This window comes from Mustela lutreola, chromosome 7 (assembly GCF_030435805.1).
Source record: "Mustela lutreola isolate mMusLut2 chromosome 7, mMusLut2.pri, whole genome shotgun sequence".
NCBI lineage: Eukaryota > Metazoa > Chordata > Mammalia > Carnivora > Mustelidae > Mustela > Mustela lutreola.
In genome coordinates this window covers 6,099,724-6,117,558 of record NC_081296.1, presented here as the reverse complement: position 1 = coordinate 6,117,558, position 17,835 = coordinate 6,099,724, and the positions used below count along the sequence as shown (strand labels likewise).

At 47.2% G+C, this 17,835-nt stretch overlaps 1 protein-coding gene across 1 annotated transcript in view; it reads left to right on the top strand.

Moving 5' to 3' along the window:
• The window catches only part of ADAMTSL3 (ADAMTS like 3), a 339,850-nt gene that overhangs the window by 153,526 nt on the left and 168,489 nt on the right, over positions 1 to 17,835 (top strand). Inside the window, exon 7 of the mRNA XM_059179851.1 lies at positions 4,078 to 4,204. Coding sequence (XP_059035834.1) covers positions 4,078 to 4,204 — 127 coding nt within the window. The remainder of the gene's footprint in view (positions 1 to 4,077; positions 4,205 to 17,835) is intronic.

Here is a 17,835-nt window from a genome sequence, read left to right as displayed (position 1 = left end):
GCTGTTGGGACCTGCTCCCTGTGAAGGGGGGATCTACCCATAAACACACCAGGGCTTCTGTCTGTCAACAGAAGCCGGAAGTCTGGATTTTGATGTGAAATGTCCAGTTGAAAAATAACACATTGCTGTTAATGACCTTGCCTTATCCACTAACAGCTCAATTGTGCTCTGACACCTGCTTGGCTTTCCTGTGCGAACAGACAACTGCCAAAGCTCAGTGCCTTAAAACAGTTAAAGATGACCCAAGACAGTCAAGACCACACTTTACTTCTAAGGGAATGGGACGTGGAGTCCTCCTATGGGCTGAAAGAAGAAGCTCCGTATTTGAGAACGTCTCTGATGACCACCACAGAGTCCATACACTCTGATTTTCAAGGCAGGAATGTAAAGTTTTTCTTTTTTTTTTTTTTAATTTTTTTTTAAGATTTTATTTATTTATTTGTCAGGGATAGAGGAAGAGAGAGAGCTAGCGAGCACAGGCAGAGAGGCCTGGAGAGGCAGAGGGAGAAGCAGGCTCCCTGCCAAGCAAGGAGCCCGATGTGGGACTCGATCCCAGGACGCTGGGATCATGACCTGAGCCGAAGGCAGCCGCTTAACCAACTGAGCCACCCAGGCGTCCCTAAAGTTTTTTCTATGATAGAATCCAACTTTCAAGAGATCTCAAACAGAAGGTGACTCAAAAAATGGACTCTAGAAGGGTTAAATTAGAATTACCTCGAAAGATTCATTGGTTTAACATGGAGTGATGCCACTTTATTTAAATGCTATGTTCTTTTATTTGGTTAGGAATTTGTATGCAGAAATGGTGAAACAGTCCTTAGCTGAAGTGATGATTTATGTAGGAGTATTTATTCCTGAAAGCACGGCTCATGTATTTTAAATATTCGTTTAAGTCTGATATCTTGTGTAAGTTGTCTTATTAGCTGCGCTGTAGGATATGGGCCTTGTCTTAAATTATACCGTGTAGTGCCTGCCTATGTAAAAATTGGTCACTTAATAGTTTTTAATAAATTTACTGACACATTTTATCGATTCGTGGTTTTTAAAATCATTCCAAGTAGAGATCTTGACTTCAGGAGATGTCACAGAGGTTGAAAACTGCTCGGGCAGCTTTTCAAACGTTGCTTATTATGGATGACGATGAGGTCCGAGAGCCCAAATTCAGTAGTCCCTCGGTTTCAAGGGCAGTTCTGACTTAGACCCTGTGGATCACAAGGCAACTGGAGCTTCTTCTCAGATATTATTTTTCTGTGATGTTTTCACTGCTTTTTTTGGCTGTAAGATTTGGATGAACTGTCACTTGAAACGAAATTCCGAAACAAATGTGAGTGCTCAGGGAGGTGTTTGCTTGCCTACGATCTTACAAGGCCCTAAACGCTCTTCAAAACAAGCCCATCCTAGCTCCTCAACCCACACCCTTTCTGGATGGCCAGATAGAGGGCGATTCTCATTCTCATGAAATGCAGAGCGCTCAGGGACCGAAATTGTGAGGACAGAGCTTGGCTCAGGAACAGGGTTTCTATAACTTAATGGTAGAATTACTCCCCTTGGAGAAAGTTGCATGAACACAAGTTACTCACCGATTGAATCCCAACCATGCAAGTGTGTTTCCAGAATCAATCTCTTTTAATTTGTTCCACATGTACTGGTCAATATTAATAAAATTGCCCGTGTGACTTGGTTCTTTGTGGTCCGTCTACTGGTACTACAGGTGTGGAAGGCGTAGCGTGGTGTTAAGATTCTGATGTCAGCCGACCTGGGTTTTCTGGCCATTACTGACCCTATTGATTGGCTCTGTGATGCTGGCAAGTCATTTAACCTCACTGACATTCAAGTGCCTTATTTGTAAAATAGGGACAGGAGACACCACCTGCGTTGTCAGGTTGCTGTGAAGACTCTGCTGTGACATGCTTGGCGTAATGCCAGACACATGGAGGCACTCAGTAACAATCAACTATTATTCTTAGTATTTCATTACCACCTTTATAAAATTATATAATCAGGATGAAAGGATCTCAAAAGCCTTTGGATGTAGCGACTCCTCAGAGAATTTAATCCTCTCCCCAGTTTTCCCGCCAAGAAGACTCCTACCCAGCTCATGGCTGAACGCTTGTTGTTGGATAACTCTGCCTTTTCCAACGTTCTGACGTTGATCTAAACTTGGGCTTAAACCTGTAGCTTTCACTGTTTGGAAGTCCAAGGAACAAATGGAAACCCTTTCTTCATGACAGCCCTTTGTGAATTTAAAAATATCTTTAATCACAGGCTTTTCCTTAAACTTCCTTGGAACTTTTCCTGTTTCTCCCTGAAACTTTTATTTGATCTTTCTCCTTCCCTTCAGCACCAGAATTTTGGAAAGAATAGTCCGTAGATGTGTTTTCAACTCCCTCCAGTTTTATTCCATCTTCAACACCTTGGGTGTCGTGATTCAGCAGCTCCCGGTGCTAAAACGCAGGGGCCGTGCCCAGGAGTCAAAACAAAATGAAAAACAGAGATGACAGAAGGAGGTCTTTTTTTTTTTTTTTTATTAAGCCCTTTATAATGTTCTAATGCCTGTACGAGGGGTTTTTACGTATATTTTCTCATTTTATTCTTGTTACACCCTATGCGAAGTATGTATTACTATCTGTGTGTTAGTTTCGAGGAGGATGGGTCTCTGAGAGTTTGAACTGTTGGCCATCCGCCATCTTGAAAGTGTTGGAGGGGCCGGACAGGGAGGTTCTCTGTCTCCAGAGTCCCTGCACTTAAACACCAGGTATAGAAACGCAGACAAGTTTGAGTGATATGGGAGGTAGGGATAAACTCTCCCACCACTTACTATAAGTTGGCACACGTTATGTAGAAGACATATTTGTACAGTACAAAGAAGTGCGCCTAGCCCATATCCTCATAGACAGAAACTCACGATCTAGTGGAGACACACATGAATCCATACACACAGATACTCACAAAGGACTGAGAGCTAGTGGTACAGGCATATGCTATGAGACATTGCTCCCACTCATTCTTCTCCTGCATTTAAGGAATAGTTTACAAAGAGCCCAGATGTGCACACAGGGATGAACGGACAAAGAAGAGAACACACACACACACGCACGCACACACACGCGCGCGTGCGCGCACACACACACACACGCACGCACACAGAGGAATATTATTCAGCCATCAAAAAGAATGAACTCCCATTCGCAATGACATGGGTGAACTACAGTGTATTATGTGAAGTGAACTAAGTCAGTCAAGGAAAGACAAATACCATATGAGTTCACTCATATGTGGAATTTAAGATACAGAACGGATGAACACAGGGGAAGGGAAAGAAAAATGAACTAAGGTGAAAACTGAGAGGGAGGCAAACCGTAAGAGACTTCACTCCAGGGAACATACTGAGGGTGGCTGGAGAGGGGGTCGGGGGAGAGGGCACCTGGTGGGTGGGCACCGAGGAGGGCACGTGACGGGATGAGCACGGGGTGTTACAGACAACTGATGAATCACTAAGTCCTCCCTCTGAAACTAATAGCACACCGTATGTTAACGAAATTACATTTAAGTTAAGAAAGTTTTAAATCCAGAAAGGGCTTCTAAAGGTACGTATGGGGATCCCACGACAGAGGAAGGCTCACGTAGATCAATAACGATGGCCAGAAGGACAGATAAAGATACAGAATAGAGAGGGAAACAGAATAGAGATGTTGCGCTCTAGGATGTGGGGCTTGAGATACCAGTGGGGAAGATGTGGAAGGTAGACCGTGACCCAGATGGAAATGCATCGACTTCAGCGGGGACAGGAGACGTGGGGGGCGCGGGGGCAGAGGAAACAGGGCCTGTCGTGTTCCGTTCATTTTCTGTACACAAAAATAGGACTCCAGATAAAGACGTAAGTGAAAATGTTAAAGGGAGGGGACGGCTTTAATTGGTCTCTTTGCGGGGCACTGGGCCTTGGTGAGATTCCTGACAGCCGGGCCCTGTCTGTCGCTCCTGCGTGCGTTCGGAGGTGGGCGGGAGGGGGCTCCCCCCGGGGGGCTGCTGGAGGGCCCCGCGGTCTGGCCCTTCCCTGACGCCCGCTTCTGTCCGCAGGCCGTGGGCTGCGACCGTCGCCTGGGGAGCAGCGCCCGCGAGGACAACTGTGGCGTCTGCGCCGGCAACGGCTCCACCTGCAGGCTGGTGCGGGGACAGTCGAAGTCGCATGTCTCTCCGGAAAAAAGTAGGTTTGAAACCCCGCTCAGAGGGAGGGGACCCGCAGGGCAGCCTGCGCTCCGGCTTCGCCCAGAGCTAAGCTTTCCCGGGGTGAGGCGCCGCGGACCCGTTCTCCAAAAGTCACATTTCTTCCAAAGCCTGTCGCTCGCATTCTGGGTTCCAGCGTTTTTTTCCCAAGACTGCCTGTTTCTGTGAATCCTGACCCATACGGAGTAGGATGAGTTTTTAAAAAAATATTTGCCATTTTTTTAAGGTAGAGCGTGAAGCCACCACTTTTTAGTTGCCCTGGTGGCTTGCCAACAAGAGCATCTTTTCTGCCTTCTCCTCTTTCAGATCAGATGCTAAAGTCACTCGTTTTTCTGTGTGGACGCTGACCTTTTTCCTACCGTTGTGAGTTTTGTTATATCCTGAGTATCTGCCTTTTGTCTGTTATGCCCATTTCATTTTACTTTTACTTTTTAATCTTTTGGTGATGCCTCTTTTGAACAGGGATCCCCATTTGTTACTTGACTTCCACTATTTGTGTTTTTAGGATCGTTAGTTTCGAAGTTTTATGTGCTCGGAAACTTTCGTTTTCCTCTGTTAGAAGTATCCGCCTTTTTTAGTCCTTTGATGCGGGAGTCAGGAAACATTTTGGGTAAAGGGCCAGAGAGTAAGTATTTTAGGGTTTTACCGAGCAGGTGTTCCCGGCCTCGAGGTTCTGGACTGTTGTCGCAACAGCGAGACACCAACAGACGATTCGAGAACAAAGGGCATCGCTGTGTTCCCATAAAACTTTATGTACAACGGAGTTCATTCAAGCCAGAACTGTGGACATCGGCCACGGAAACTGGGGAGTGGTGACAAGAGGTGCCCGAGGCCCATAGGCGGCCGTGGCAGTGAGTGGCAGTGCTGGTCGAGAGGCCTGTCGCCTGTTACTGACAGGAGGAGATGGCCAAGCCGCCGCCCCGAAGGCGGTGTGGCCAGTGGTCCGAGGGCCAGTCTGTTGCGTCATCACTTCCTCAGCGAGCATCCCGGTGGGGAAGTGGTCCCAACAGCCGGAGTTGTCGCAGAAGCAAGAGAGAGCATGGAGGGTGCGGGCCACGCCTGTGATGCCGGGAAGCAGGGCTGCCTTGCTGGCGTGCCCCTGGGGGACCTCAGACCTCAAAGTGGTACGAACGACCCTTCCGAAAACAGGACGGGCCAAAGTGGCTGCTCATCCTGGACCGGGATCCCCCATCCTGGGCGCTGTTAGCCGAGGCTTCTTACTACGCGTTGGCAAGCAGATCCTCCCGAGGGGACCTTGTTGAAGTCCGGAGGGGCACACCCACCAGCTCATGAGCGACAGCTGTGGCTTTTCTGGAAGCCCTGGTGATGCCCTCTTCTCAGATCCGGCCGTGTGTGTTCTAACCCCCTTTGGCGCCCAGGTGGTCAGCCAGACATCGACCGCAGACCTGAGGCCACGTCCTTTATTTCCCGGAGTCTTCCTCCCCAAGCACCTGCTCGCTGCTCTGTGTCCCTTCCAGGACTTCCTCTTTTTGCTAGTGGCCATGAGCAACTTTACGTTTCAGACCCTTCCTCTGTAATTACAGTCTATCTGCCCGAGCGACGTTGTCCTTTGGGAAGAAGGCTTGCTTTTCTACTTAGAATGCGCACACGACATTCATAACCAGCAGACTAGTCTGGTTTTGAAGTTTTCCTTTTCCCATATTTTTAAAGTAAACATACATTTTCTAATTCTGACAAAAAAAAATAGAGTTGTTTCAAGTTCAGGAGATTAACTGTGATCTGTATGGTATTTAAATAAGCAATATCGAAACATCTAAAAGAAGTATATAAATATATATGTCCAAAATATACGGAAAAAGAAGTGAGAATGGAATCAAATGGTTTTTAAAAAGTGAGTTAAACTCAAAAGAATGGAGGGGAAAATACAAGACATGCAGAAATTAAAAAAAAAAAAAATACCCACCAGACTTTATTTACAGAAATAAGCAGTAAGCTGAATTTGACCCTCAGGTTGTAGTTGGCAACCCCCTGCCTGAAAGGGAAAAAATTATTCCTGTGTGTTTTCTGCCAGCGCTTTTACGGTTTTGTTTTTCTCCGTTAAAATCTGCTCGTTTGAATTTATTTTGATGTGACTTATGAAATAGGGATTTTACTTGTTCTCTCCGTATGGGGAGAGCACCGTGGGAGGCGCGGACGGCGGCGGGGAGGGTTTTCCAGGTGGAGGGAACACAAAGTCCGTGGTAGGACACTAACGGAAAGCCCTGGCGTGCTTGAGAGACTAGTTCTGTGTCGTTCAGACCTGAATCCCCTTCCAGCCACGGTCGGGGTGGAGGGTGAGACAGACAGCGTCCTGGAAGCAACCACAGAGGCCCTCGCCGTTGCGCCGCACACGTCACGTTAAGCGGAGTCACTTGTGCAAGTCCAGGCAGAGGAGAGACATGGCTGGATTTGTGTTTTACTAGCATCCTTCTGGCAGCAGGGGGAGGCTGGACTCCCTGTGCGTTGAGCCTGGAGGCATGGAGTCCAAAACGCTCGAAAGTGTTTGCAGTCACGAAGCCCTCGTCCAGGGAGCGTGGTGGGGGAGGTAGAGGAAGGAACAGATCCGAGAGATCTTTAGTGGGTAGAGTCCTCAGAGTTCCATAATGCTTGGACTGAAGATCACAAGAGCCAAGAAGTGAGGACGTGGCCAGCATTCCGGCTGGAGCAGCAAAGTGGGTATGTTAGCTGTTCCTTTGAGCAGGGAGCTCCTGAAGAGGGGTCCCGTACCAAAGATCAGGGCTCACCTCCTTGGATTTTCCTTCTCTTGGGAAATTTGCCCCTATAAGTGTTTGATATCTCGGTACCTTTCTGAGACCTTCAAACAGATGCTCATGTTTTGTCTGTGATGGAAAGCTGGGTCTGAAATGGGGCGGCCCGTGGTTGGCTCGTGGCAACGTCCCCTCGTTGGCGGTGAGCAAAGGCAGGCAGGGCCGCCCAAGGGGAGCGTGTAGATACACGAGGAAGCCGAGCTGCATCCGGGGAGCGCCCGGGGTCAGGGCATGTGGCCAATGGAGAAACTGAAGGGATCTGAGTTAGAGGACGGGAGAAGAAGGGGTAAAGGCGGAACTTCGCAAATGCAGGGCCCTGGGAGCCAGAGGACTGAGTCACTCCCCAGGGGAGGTAATGGTCGACCGTGCGAGCTGCTGCTGGGACACCCGCTGGAATAAGAGTCCAAAACGTACTCTCTGGCAACTCGGAGACCATCTGTGACCTTAGCAAGAGTGGCCTCCGTGAATTTCAGGCCGGAGCCGAGGCCTGATTGCCTTGGGTTGAGGAGTGGACAGAAGGTGATACCGGTGGACGGAAAGACAGAAGGAGGCCATGCACCGGCAGCAGGTCAGCAGCTGGGGGACTGCGCAGGCCCCACGGAGGACACGGTGAGGACTCAGCAGCACTCGTGTGTTCCCATCCTGGTCTGCAGGAGGCCGTCAAGGCTGGGGAAGCTGCTGTGCCATGTGTCTCTGGACCCAGGCGCCCTCTCTTGCCTTCATCAGCCTAGAGGATGGCTTTCCGCTCTGCAGTTGTGAAGTCACTATAAACTTTTGCGCCTCTCCACACCTGGACAGTAAAGACGGTGGAGCCGAAGACATTCCTTGAAGGCTGTGCCCTCTGTGTAGGAAGGAACGTCCCCCTGGGGCGGGGGGAGTGGGTTCTGCCTCTTTCTCTTCTTACTGACATCCATACACCGTTTTATCATTCCCGTATTCCTTAATTCCGCCCATCTTTTCTAGCATGGTTTTGCTGTTTTCAAGCCCATTCAACAGATGGGGGCCTAAGGACCGGGGATGTTAAGAAACCTATGAAAGGCAATATAGAAAAGTCGCTAAGAAATTGGGCTCTGGGGCCGGGGTTGAAATCCCAGGTTTGTGGCTTACTACGGTGTAAACAGACCAAGTTCTTTTCTTTTTTTTTTTTTTAAACTTCTATGTGTATTTTGGTTTTTTTGTTGAAACTGGAAATGGCCCTAATCCTGCCTTTGTAGATGTGGTCGGGATGAATAAGTAAATCACTCATGCTGAGCATTCCTTGTAGCGTCTGGCACCTTGACAGTGCCCAGGAAATGCCAGCAGGGTTTTTATTAGACACGTGGCTCATTTGGGTACCATGGATGATGCAGCTTTTCCATACATTCAGCATCAACATGGACATTCGTAAACAGATGTCCAAGTCAACCATCTGTCCACCTGGGTCTTGCTTTTGAGAAGCTGCTGATGGGTGTGGAAGAAGACCTTGTCAGACGTGCCCAGGAAGGGTGAACGAGTGGGAAAGGAGGGATGCCGCTCAGGGGGAGACCACAAGGAGCCAGGCTGGACTGTGAAGGGTTAAGTCAGGCCAGCGTTTGGCCTTGAAGACGGAGAGGGGGGCATCATCGCCTGCCTGCCCCGGGGGTTGGGGATGGGCCTGGAGTTAGCGTTGGCTTTAAAAACCTTGGAAGTCTCCTCAGAAATACACGTCGTCTTGTCAGGGTCCAGCAGAGACTAGAAGTCGAGATCATTCTAACTGAACCAGGGGAGAAGCTGAGAGAAACGGGGTCATGAAACCAGTGTTTCTGGGGAAGTGTGCTGAGGAGGCCCCGAAATGGGAAGGGACAGGGGGGTCGGCTGGAAGGGGCCTGGTTGCCTTTCCCAGTTTTGCCCTCCTGGTGAGGTAGATCCGATTCTCTCCCTGTCTCGCTCTCTCAGACACGCATTGATGTTTGCTTTTTGGATTATAGATCCTTCGGAGAATCTATTGAAAGGTGGGCATTTCCCCTCCATTTTCCTGGAATGCGTATGTACCCATAAGGCCCAAATTTGCCATTCTGATTTTTTTTTGAGGGCATCTCAGACCCCCTGTACCAGTTCAGGACATTCCAGGTCAAAACCCCCGAAAAAGCTAATCTTTTTGATTCCTTTCTACAAAGAAAGGGTGACGGGCGCATCCAGCAGGTGAGGTGACGGGGAGAGGGCAGGGCTGCTGGCCGGGCCCCGGGCCCCGTACGTGTGTGCTCGGGCTCCGGCTAACGTTAGCAATCCCTGCCTGCATGAAAACACGCTGCTTCTCCTCCTGAATTTTTCTGTACAACCCCTTCACGTCCATTACTTCTCCGAAACTGGCCCGCCACAGCCCTTCTTGGCCGGGATTTTCCTTGGGCCATATGGAAGCACTTCCCTATAATCACGCTTTGTGTGAAAGATATGTGGGAAACCAAGCCATGTCTTTCCCCAAGTGTGTATCACAGGGCCTGCAGGGTCCACGAAGCTCATACGGCCTCGCCTTGCCAGGCAATCATTCCTGCCCTCCTTGGGGCTCACCCCGAGGCAGGCGGCGGCCTGAAGACACCATTGACACAGGTGAGCTCCGGACAGAATGCTCAAGTCTGCTGCCGGGCTGTGTTTCCCACCAGCCAGCGAGGCAGATTCGAGGTCGTGGCACCCAGAGCCAGAACTTTTGCTATGAGAAAAATCCGAAATTAATCCAGATGCAACACGCAAATTTCCTGTTCCGCAGGAGAAGGGGAGACTGAACCAACAGTGGTATAAATAACTTTGGATGTTGGAACAGGGAAGTAGAGGCCACTTGGTTTTTAAAGAGAGAAAACTCCAAACATGGCGGCAAAGAAGCAAGCCATGTACTTGGAGTCTTGATTGTCCACTATATATACACACACACATATATAACGGACATATAACACATATATATACACACGTATATATAATATAGATATATTGCATATATATTTAAGTAGACACCGCACCGAACGTGGAGCCCAATGTGGGGCTTGAACTCCCCACCCTGACTGAGATCAAGACCTGAGCTGAGATCAAGAGCCGGGCGCTTCACCAACTGAGCCAGCCAGGCGCCCCCGCTGTTTTGGTCTTACCCACATAAGACGAATAAACAACCTCAGCTGGTCTGCTCTGGGCCTCTGTGCACTTTTTTTTTTTTTTTTTTTTTTTTTTTTACCTGGTGGCAACTAAGCCTGTTGATACAGGGATGCCCAAGGCCGACTGGGAATGCCAGCATTTCACTGGACTTAGATAACCACACCCTTTTACCAAACATCCCTCGCGCGGTACTCCTGACAGAAATAGAATCCTGGGGCTGGAGGGTTATGATTATGACATTTTCTTTTCATACACAGGCCATTTTCCCTCTGACTGTCACTCCCACAAATAGCCTGCACACACAACTCGCTCTGTAACAGCGAGGACGGGACTGGCTGTGACGTGGCACCTGTGGCGTCTGCTCACATCCTCCCCCCTGACCTCCCTGTTCCTCCTTTGAGGGCAGGACTCTGAACGATGACACACGCGTAACAGAAGTCTCCGTGGCCAAGGAATATTCAAATGCAACACCCTGTTAATTTTAATGAGGTATTGCCCCATTTAATTCAATGAGAGAGAGCACAGCGTAGAGGAAGGGGCCTGACACTGAGTATCTAGGGCCCTGTGCACCTGCTCTTCCTAGCTCCCTCATGCTTTCGTGTGTGTTCTGTGTCCTCTGCATGAGGAAAAACAAGAGGAAAAGGATGTGCTGGCCCCACTGAGAGGGAGTGCCGTGGAATTTATTTTTCACAGAGTAGCCAGACTGACCATGAACTCCCCAGCTTAACCTCTTCATGAACTGCATTTATACTTATTCTAAAATCCATACCCTTTCCATGGCCTTCAAAGTCTTACATGGCTGGCTCTATGTTATGTCATGTGCGCCATTTTGCCCCTCGTGCACTTGGCTCCAGTCTTACTGTTTGGAAGATTCCCAAGTGCCAATTGCCCTTCCCCCCCATTCCCCAAGGATGCATGGACCTATCCTTGGACCTGGAAAACACTTCCCTCCACTCTTAATGTGGTTGCCTCTTCCTCCACCTTGAGCTCAAGCATCGCCTCCTCAAGGAGACTTTCTCTGACCAATCCACAATCTAGAGCTGGCTCTTCTCCTTTCTGTTTGCTTCTTGCTTGGCCTTTTTAGAGCATGTCACAGGAGCACAGGAGATGTTGAACGAATGCATAAGGGCTCTTTGCTAGAGATGATTCTGCTTCCCATTATGGTTTCACCGAGACTAAATAGTGTTGTGCAACAGAACTGCACTGGAAGCCAGAGACTGGATAATAAGCTCAGCTTGGCTACCCACTATCTGTGATCTTGGATGGGATCGCAGGGACCTTGGCTATTTCATCTATATGCTAACAGCATCAGCACAGATGATTTCCAAGACCTCTTCTAGCTCTGAAAGCCCATTAAGTAGATCTGTAATTTATTTCTTGGTTTTTTGTTTTGTTTTGTTTTGTTTTTTTAAACAGATATTGGGATTGAATAGAGGTCAGAGAAATAAGACCAGGATCTTATAAGAAGATCTTTACTAGTGCTTTAATGAAAAGGCTCAACAGAGGTTGGCTTACCTTTATTCTTAAAGGGCCCAGGAAATTTTATATATGCAAGAAAAGTGAGTTGATGTAAAGTTTCCTCTTATCTCGCATGAACTCTTGCTTAGGTACCTTCTACATGCTATCATCTCTGCCTGTATGGGAGGCGCTTTGTCTGTGCGCTGACCCCATTATGAGCATGTGAGCTCATCAAGGGCCTTTCACACCTGCCCTAAAGCTGACACCTATTATGTTCTCCATAAAGATGTCGTGACTTGACTGGAACAGGACCAAAGAATCCACTTAGAGCAGCTGCCCACGTGAATTAAAAGCAGAAGCAGCCTATGGGCAGCCAAGCCCCGTCCCACCTGGAGTTACCCAGGAGACCTGGCATCCACTAACCAGATGAGAGCTTGGAGGTTCACAACAATAATAATTACCAGGACGGTAATAACCGTGGCCTCCATAGGCTCTGTGCGTATGTGCCAGGTGCTGCACTGAGTGCTTTTACGTATGATGTGATTTACTCTTCAGCATAACCCTGCAGAGTAGGTACAATTACAGCCTCCCCTTTGACAAATGGGACAGTGACAAAGGGGCTCTGTGTGAAAAGCGTCATTCAGAGCCTCACAGCAAGTAAGTGCTCGAGCTGATCTGACTTCAGAGTCTCTGTGCTCCGTCACCCTCCTGAGCTGTCTTCCAAGGGTGGCCAGAGGAGCAGGCGCTAGAATGTCCACCGAGGCCTGGAGAGATGGGTTCGAACAAAGGTACCACAAGAACAGAACCAGAAGTAGAGCAAAGGCTGCCTCAACCCACTTGCCCGTGGTTCCCCCTGTCAGAGTCCAGCCTGTGGTTCCAAATCCAGCCTGTACATCTGAACCACCTGGAGAGCTTGTTCCATGTTCTACTCCTCAAGCCCTACGCTAGAATTTTGGGTGGTCCATCTGTCACCAAATTTTCCAGGTGCCTCTGATATGTGCTTTTGGTGAATACCTCTGCTTTTCAGCCTCTAGTGGCACTGTCATGAAGGAAAGATAATTTTCCCACTATCCTTCTAGGTTCTTAGCTGACAGCCCCCCAGTAAGAAGACAGATTAATAGGAAAAAAAGAAATTGAATGATGTATGTATATATGGGATCCCACAAAGATATGAGACTCAGAGAAGTGGCCAACGCAGGAAGCTTTTATACCTTTTAAACAAAGAAATGATACACTTATGAAGAACTGACAAGACAAGGGGTTTAGGCTGTGGGTAGTAAATGGTGAAGCCATAACAGGGTTTGTTCATGAAGACTTCTCGGCTCTAAATTCCTTATGTCTGGTGATAAAGATGTCTTCTATGCCCCCCGGTATGGGGAGGGTGCCTTTCTCCTGGAAGATTCATCTTCTGCTTTCATGTTGACAAAGGATGGACAGAGTGTCCTTGCTATATCTGCTATGTCTCAAGTACTTTTCATTCAAAATAATAGGTATGCCAAGGTGGCATATTTGGGGTGACATATTCTGAACCCCTACTTCCCACTATGGAGTCCGAGGCCAATGAACATTTAATCCTCACCAGGTTCTTGATTTTGGAGATGCACTATAAAGGACAGAGAAAAAGTGGTATGCTGCTGTGCTGGGGAACATCTGGACAGAAAGTTCTTGGTTGCTGCTTGTGGATAATGAAGCCCCTCTATGGAATGCTGTTCAAACTAAGTCCTGGAAATGAGCATGGAAGTGTACATTCTTAGGCACCTGCCTGTTACCCTGCTTTTTGGAGGTGAAAGCATTTTAGGCCAGGAAAGAAATGGAGCTCCAGGTTGGGAGAGATGCTTCTGCATAGACCCCACAGCTGACGGCCAAGGACGTTCAGGTGCGGTTTCAACAGTAAGAGACTCCCATGACATAGTGTGAAATTTGCTCAGGGCAATACCATGGGATGTCGTAGCTGGGCAGGTGAGGGTATAGAAATCAGTTTCCAGCTTGCAGCTGGCTGCTCTCCCCAAATCACATTCCTGGTATGTCCTTTCTTTCCTTTTTTTCCTTTTAAATTAATTTAAAATTTTCAGTGTTCCAAGATTCATTGTTTATGCACCACACCCAGTGCTCCATGCAGTCCGTGCCCTCCTTAATCCCCACCACCAGGATCACCTATCCCCCATCCCCCTCTCCTTCAAACCCTGTTTGTTTCTCAGAGTCCACAGTCTCTCATGGTTCTCACCCTCCCAGTTTCCCCCAATTCACTTTTCCGTTCCTTCTCCTAATGTCCTCCATGCTATTCCTTATGCTCCACAAGTAAGTGAAACCATATGCCAATTGACTTTCTCTGCTTGACTTATTTCACTCAGCATAATCTCCTCCAGTCCCGTCCATGTTGATGCAAAAGTTGGGTGTTCATCCTTTCTGATGGAGGCGTAATACTCCATTGTGTAAATGGACCACTCTTCTTTATCCATTAGTCCGTTGAAGGGCATCTTGGTTCTTTCCACAGTTTGGCGATTGTGGACATTGCTGCTATAAACATTGAGGTACAGATGGCCCTTCTTTTCACTACGTCTGTATCTTTGGGGTAAATACCCAGTAGTGCACTTGCAGGGTCATAGGGTAGCACTATTTTTAATTTTTTGAGGAATCTCCACACTGTTTTCCAAAGTGGCTGCACCAACTTGCATTCCCACCAACAGTGTAAGAGGGTTTCCCTTTTTCCACATCCTCTCCAATACTTGTTGTTTACTGTCTTATTGATTTTGGCCATCCTAACTGGTTTAAGGTGGTATCTCAGTGTGGTTTTGATTTGAATCTCCCTGATGGCTAATGATGATGAACATCTTTCATGTGTCTGTTAGCCATTTGTATGTCTTCTTTAGAGAAGGGTCTCTTCATGTCTTCTGTCCATTTTTTTTTTATGTGATTATCTATTTTTTGTATGTTGAGCTTGAAGAGTTGTTATAGATCTTGGATATCCACCCTTTGTCTGTAGTGTCATTTACAAATATCTTCTCCCATTCCATGGGTTGCCTCTTTGTTTTGTTGACTGTTTCCTTTGTTGTGCTGAAGGTTTTTATCTTGATAGAGTTCCAAAAGTTCATTTTTGCTTTTGTCTCCTTTGCTTTTGGAGACATATCTTGAAAGAAGTTGCTGTAGCCAGTGTCAAAGAGATTACTGCCTATGTTGTCCTCTAAGATTTTGATAGATTCCTGCCTCACATTGAGGTCTTTCATCCATTTTGAGTTTATCTTTGTGTAGGGTGTAAGAGAATGGCCAAGTTTCATTCTTCTAGACATAGCTGTCCAATTTTCCCAGCACCATTTATTGAAGAGACTGTCTTTTTTCCACTGGATAAATTTTCCTGCTTTGTCGAAGATTATTTGACCATAGGGAGGAGGGTCCATATCTAGGCTCTCTACTCTGTTCCATCGGTCTGTGTGTCTGTTTTTGTGCTAGTATCATGCTGTCTTGGTGATCACAGCTTTGTAGTAAAACTTGAAATCAGGCAAGGTGATGCCCCAGCTTTGTTTTTCTTTTTCAACATTTTCTTAGCAATTCGGGGTCTTTACTGGTTCCATACAAATTTTAGGATTGTTTGTTCTAGCACTTTGAAAAATGCTGGTGGAATTTTGATTGGTTTGGCATTGAAAGTATAGATTTCTCTGGGCAGTATAGACATTTTAACAATGTTTATTCTTCCAATCCATGAGCATGGAATGTTTTTCCATGTTTTTGTGTCTTCTTCAATTTCTTTCATGAGTTCTGTAGTTTCTTGAGTACAGATCTTTTACCTCTTTGGTAGGTTTATTCCCAGGTATCTTATGGTTCTTGATGCTATAGTAAATGGAATCAATTCTCTAATACCCTTCTCTCCTTTTCAGAAGTGGTTGTCAGTTTCTGAATTTGACATTCCCTGCCTTTGTCATTGGCATATCTCATTGGCCCTCCTCCAGCTACAAAAGGCAGCATGCACAGTCCTCCACCTGTGGGACTGGTGTCTCCATACATGGTCTTTCCCTTCCCTCACCTCCCTTCTACCTGCACAGAATGACAGGTGAACTTGATTAAAACTGAGTACCCCACTTTTTTTTAATGATTTTATTTATTTATCAGAGAGAGAGAAAGGGAGAGAGCGAGCACAGGCAGACAGAATGGCAGGCAGAGGCAGAGGGAGAAGCAGGCTCCCCGCTGAGCAAGGAGCCCGATGTGGGACTCGATCCCAGGACGCCGGGACCATGACCCGAGCTGAAGGCAGCTGCTTAACCAACTGAGCCACCCAGGCGTCCCCTGAGTACCCCACTTTGAAAAGTTGTCAGCCCCCACTCTGCACAGGGTCCACACACAGACCACCTCCATCTAGTGTAAATGACACTGAGTGGCGATGGGCATTTGAGCACATTCACAAACACTGTTGTTTCTCAGCTTACAAAATGGTTTCACAACTATGGTCCCATTCTTTCCAATGTTTCCATCAGGCTGTTATTATTATTCACATTAGCATTTATTGAGATACGTTCCTTCGTTTTAAAAAACACACCTTTGTTCCTTGGGAATGGACGATGTTGGGGGCTGGGAGGGTGTGTTTTCACCTACAGAACAGAAAGAGCTGGGCGCCTGGGTGGCTCAGTGGGTTAAGCCTCTGCCTTCGGCTCAGGTCATGATCTCAGGGTCCTGGGATCGAGTCCCAGGCTCAGGCTCTCTGCTCAGCAGGGAGTCTGTTTCCTTTCCTCTCTCTCTGCCTGCCTGTCTGCCTACGTGTGATCTCTGTCAAATAAACAAATAAATAAATAAAACCTTAAAAAAAAAAAAAAGAAAGAGAAAATAAATACAGGGTCAAGGAAAGTAATAGGAAAAATGCTTGATGGAAACTTTTATTCAGCCAAAAACCTCCAACCGACTAAATTTAAAAAATCGAAAAACAAAAACCAGCAATGGAACAGTAGGAATGAGCTTGTCAAAGGGGGAGTAAAGCTTCTCTTTTCTTGTAACACCATGGAACGGACATATTTGGGTTGTTGCCGTTCTAGTTGGACGTTATAGTGAAAGTAAACAAGCTGACATAAATTACAGTCCTTCTGGGCTGAAACTGATGTTTATTGATTAGTTAACATGGTGTGGACAGTTTACTTCCTGTACATCTTGCTACTTAGCAAAACTGTGATCTGCAGCAGGAAATGAGACATAGAAAAAAAATGATGGAACAGCTGGATTTGAGCATTTATGTGTGGGAGGGAAGCCCGTGGAAGCAAATGTAACGGATCCTTAGGTCAGCCCAGTGATCGCAAAATCAAACAAGCGAAACCCACAACGTGGAAGTCTGTAATGAACGTTCTTCTGATGCGTGAGTTTGGGTTTACACAATTATGATCGGGTCTCACAGCAGAAGTTCAGGCTCAGAGTCTAGTTTTTGGTCCTAGCCTCAGCTCTACTGCCTTGGAACTCTGCGATCTTGGGAAAGTCACTTAAACTTTGGGGGGAAAATCCAGTTTTCTTACTTGTAGGAAAGGGCTTTTATTAGGATAAAAGAGGTGTAATTTACCTCAAATTACCTGGCATCATTCTTGGGGCATAGCAGGTGCTCAGGGAGGTCTGAGTGACTTACACTAACCCAGCCCTACTGGTGGTTAAGTTCCCTTCTAAGCCTCATGCATATAGTACTTCTCAAAACCCCCTTGAAAGAAGTATGCTTATTGTTCTCATTCTACAGGTGTAACTGAGGCTCAGAGAAGGTAAGAAACGTGCCTGAGTTCACACAGCATTTGTAAGTGGCAGCGCTGGTATTTCCAGCCAAGTTGTCTGGCTCCAGAACTGGTGACCTTAGCCATCCATCCACGCTGCCTTTCCAGGTGGTTTGTAGAGTAACAATAATGCAGAGGACGTGTAACATGTGACAAGAAGAGGTCCCTGGCAGATGGCCCAGTGAGTAGCAGTATCAAAAATCTCTCACCCCAAATTTCAAGTAAAAATTTTTGGAATAGTTCAAACACTGAAAGTGTTCAACTGAATCAAACACCCATCACCACCACCACCACCACCACCACCACGAAATCTGAATGTTCCCGGACAGAGGGACCTGTTGCCGTCAACACTGTGGGACTGTTCTGGACATTAGAGTCTACACCATTAGAAGGTATATCATAAAGCAGCCTCACGACCAGATCTGATCGGTGGCCTCTTTTGCAAACTTGCAGTAGGAGACTTTAAGTGGTCTATACTTAGCCTGTGCTGAAGCCCAGCTAGCAGACTGCGCCCACGATATTTACAAGTGATTCCTCTCTCTGTCCTGGTGTCTAGC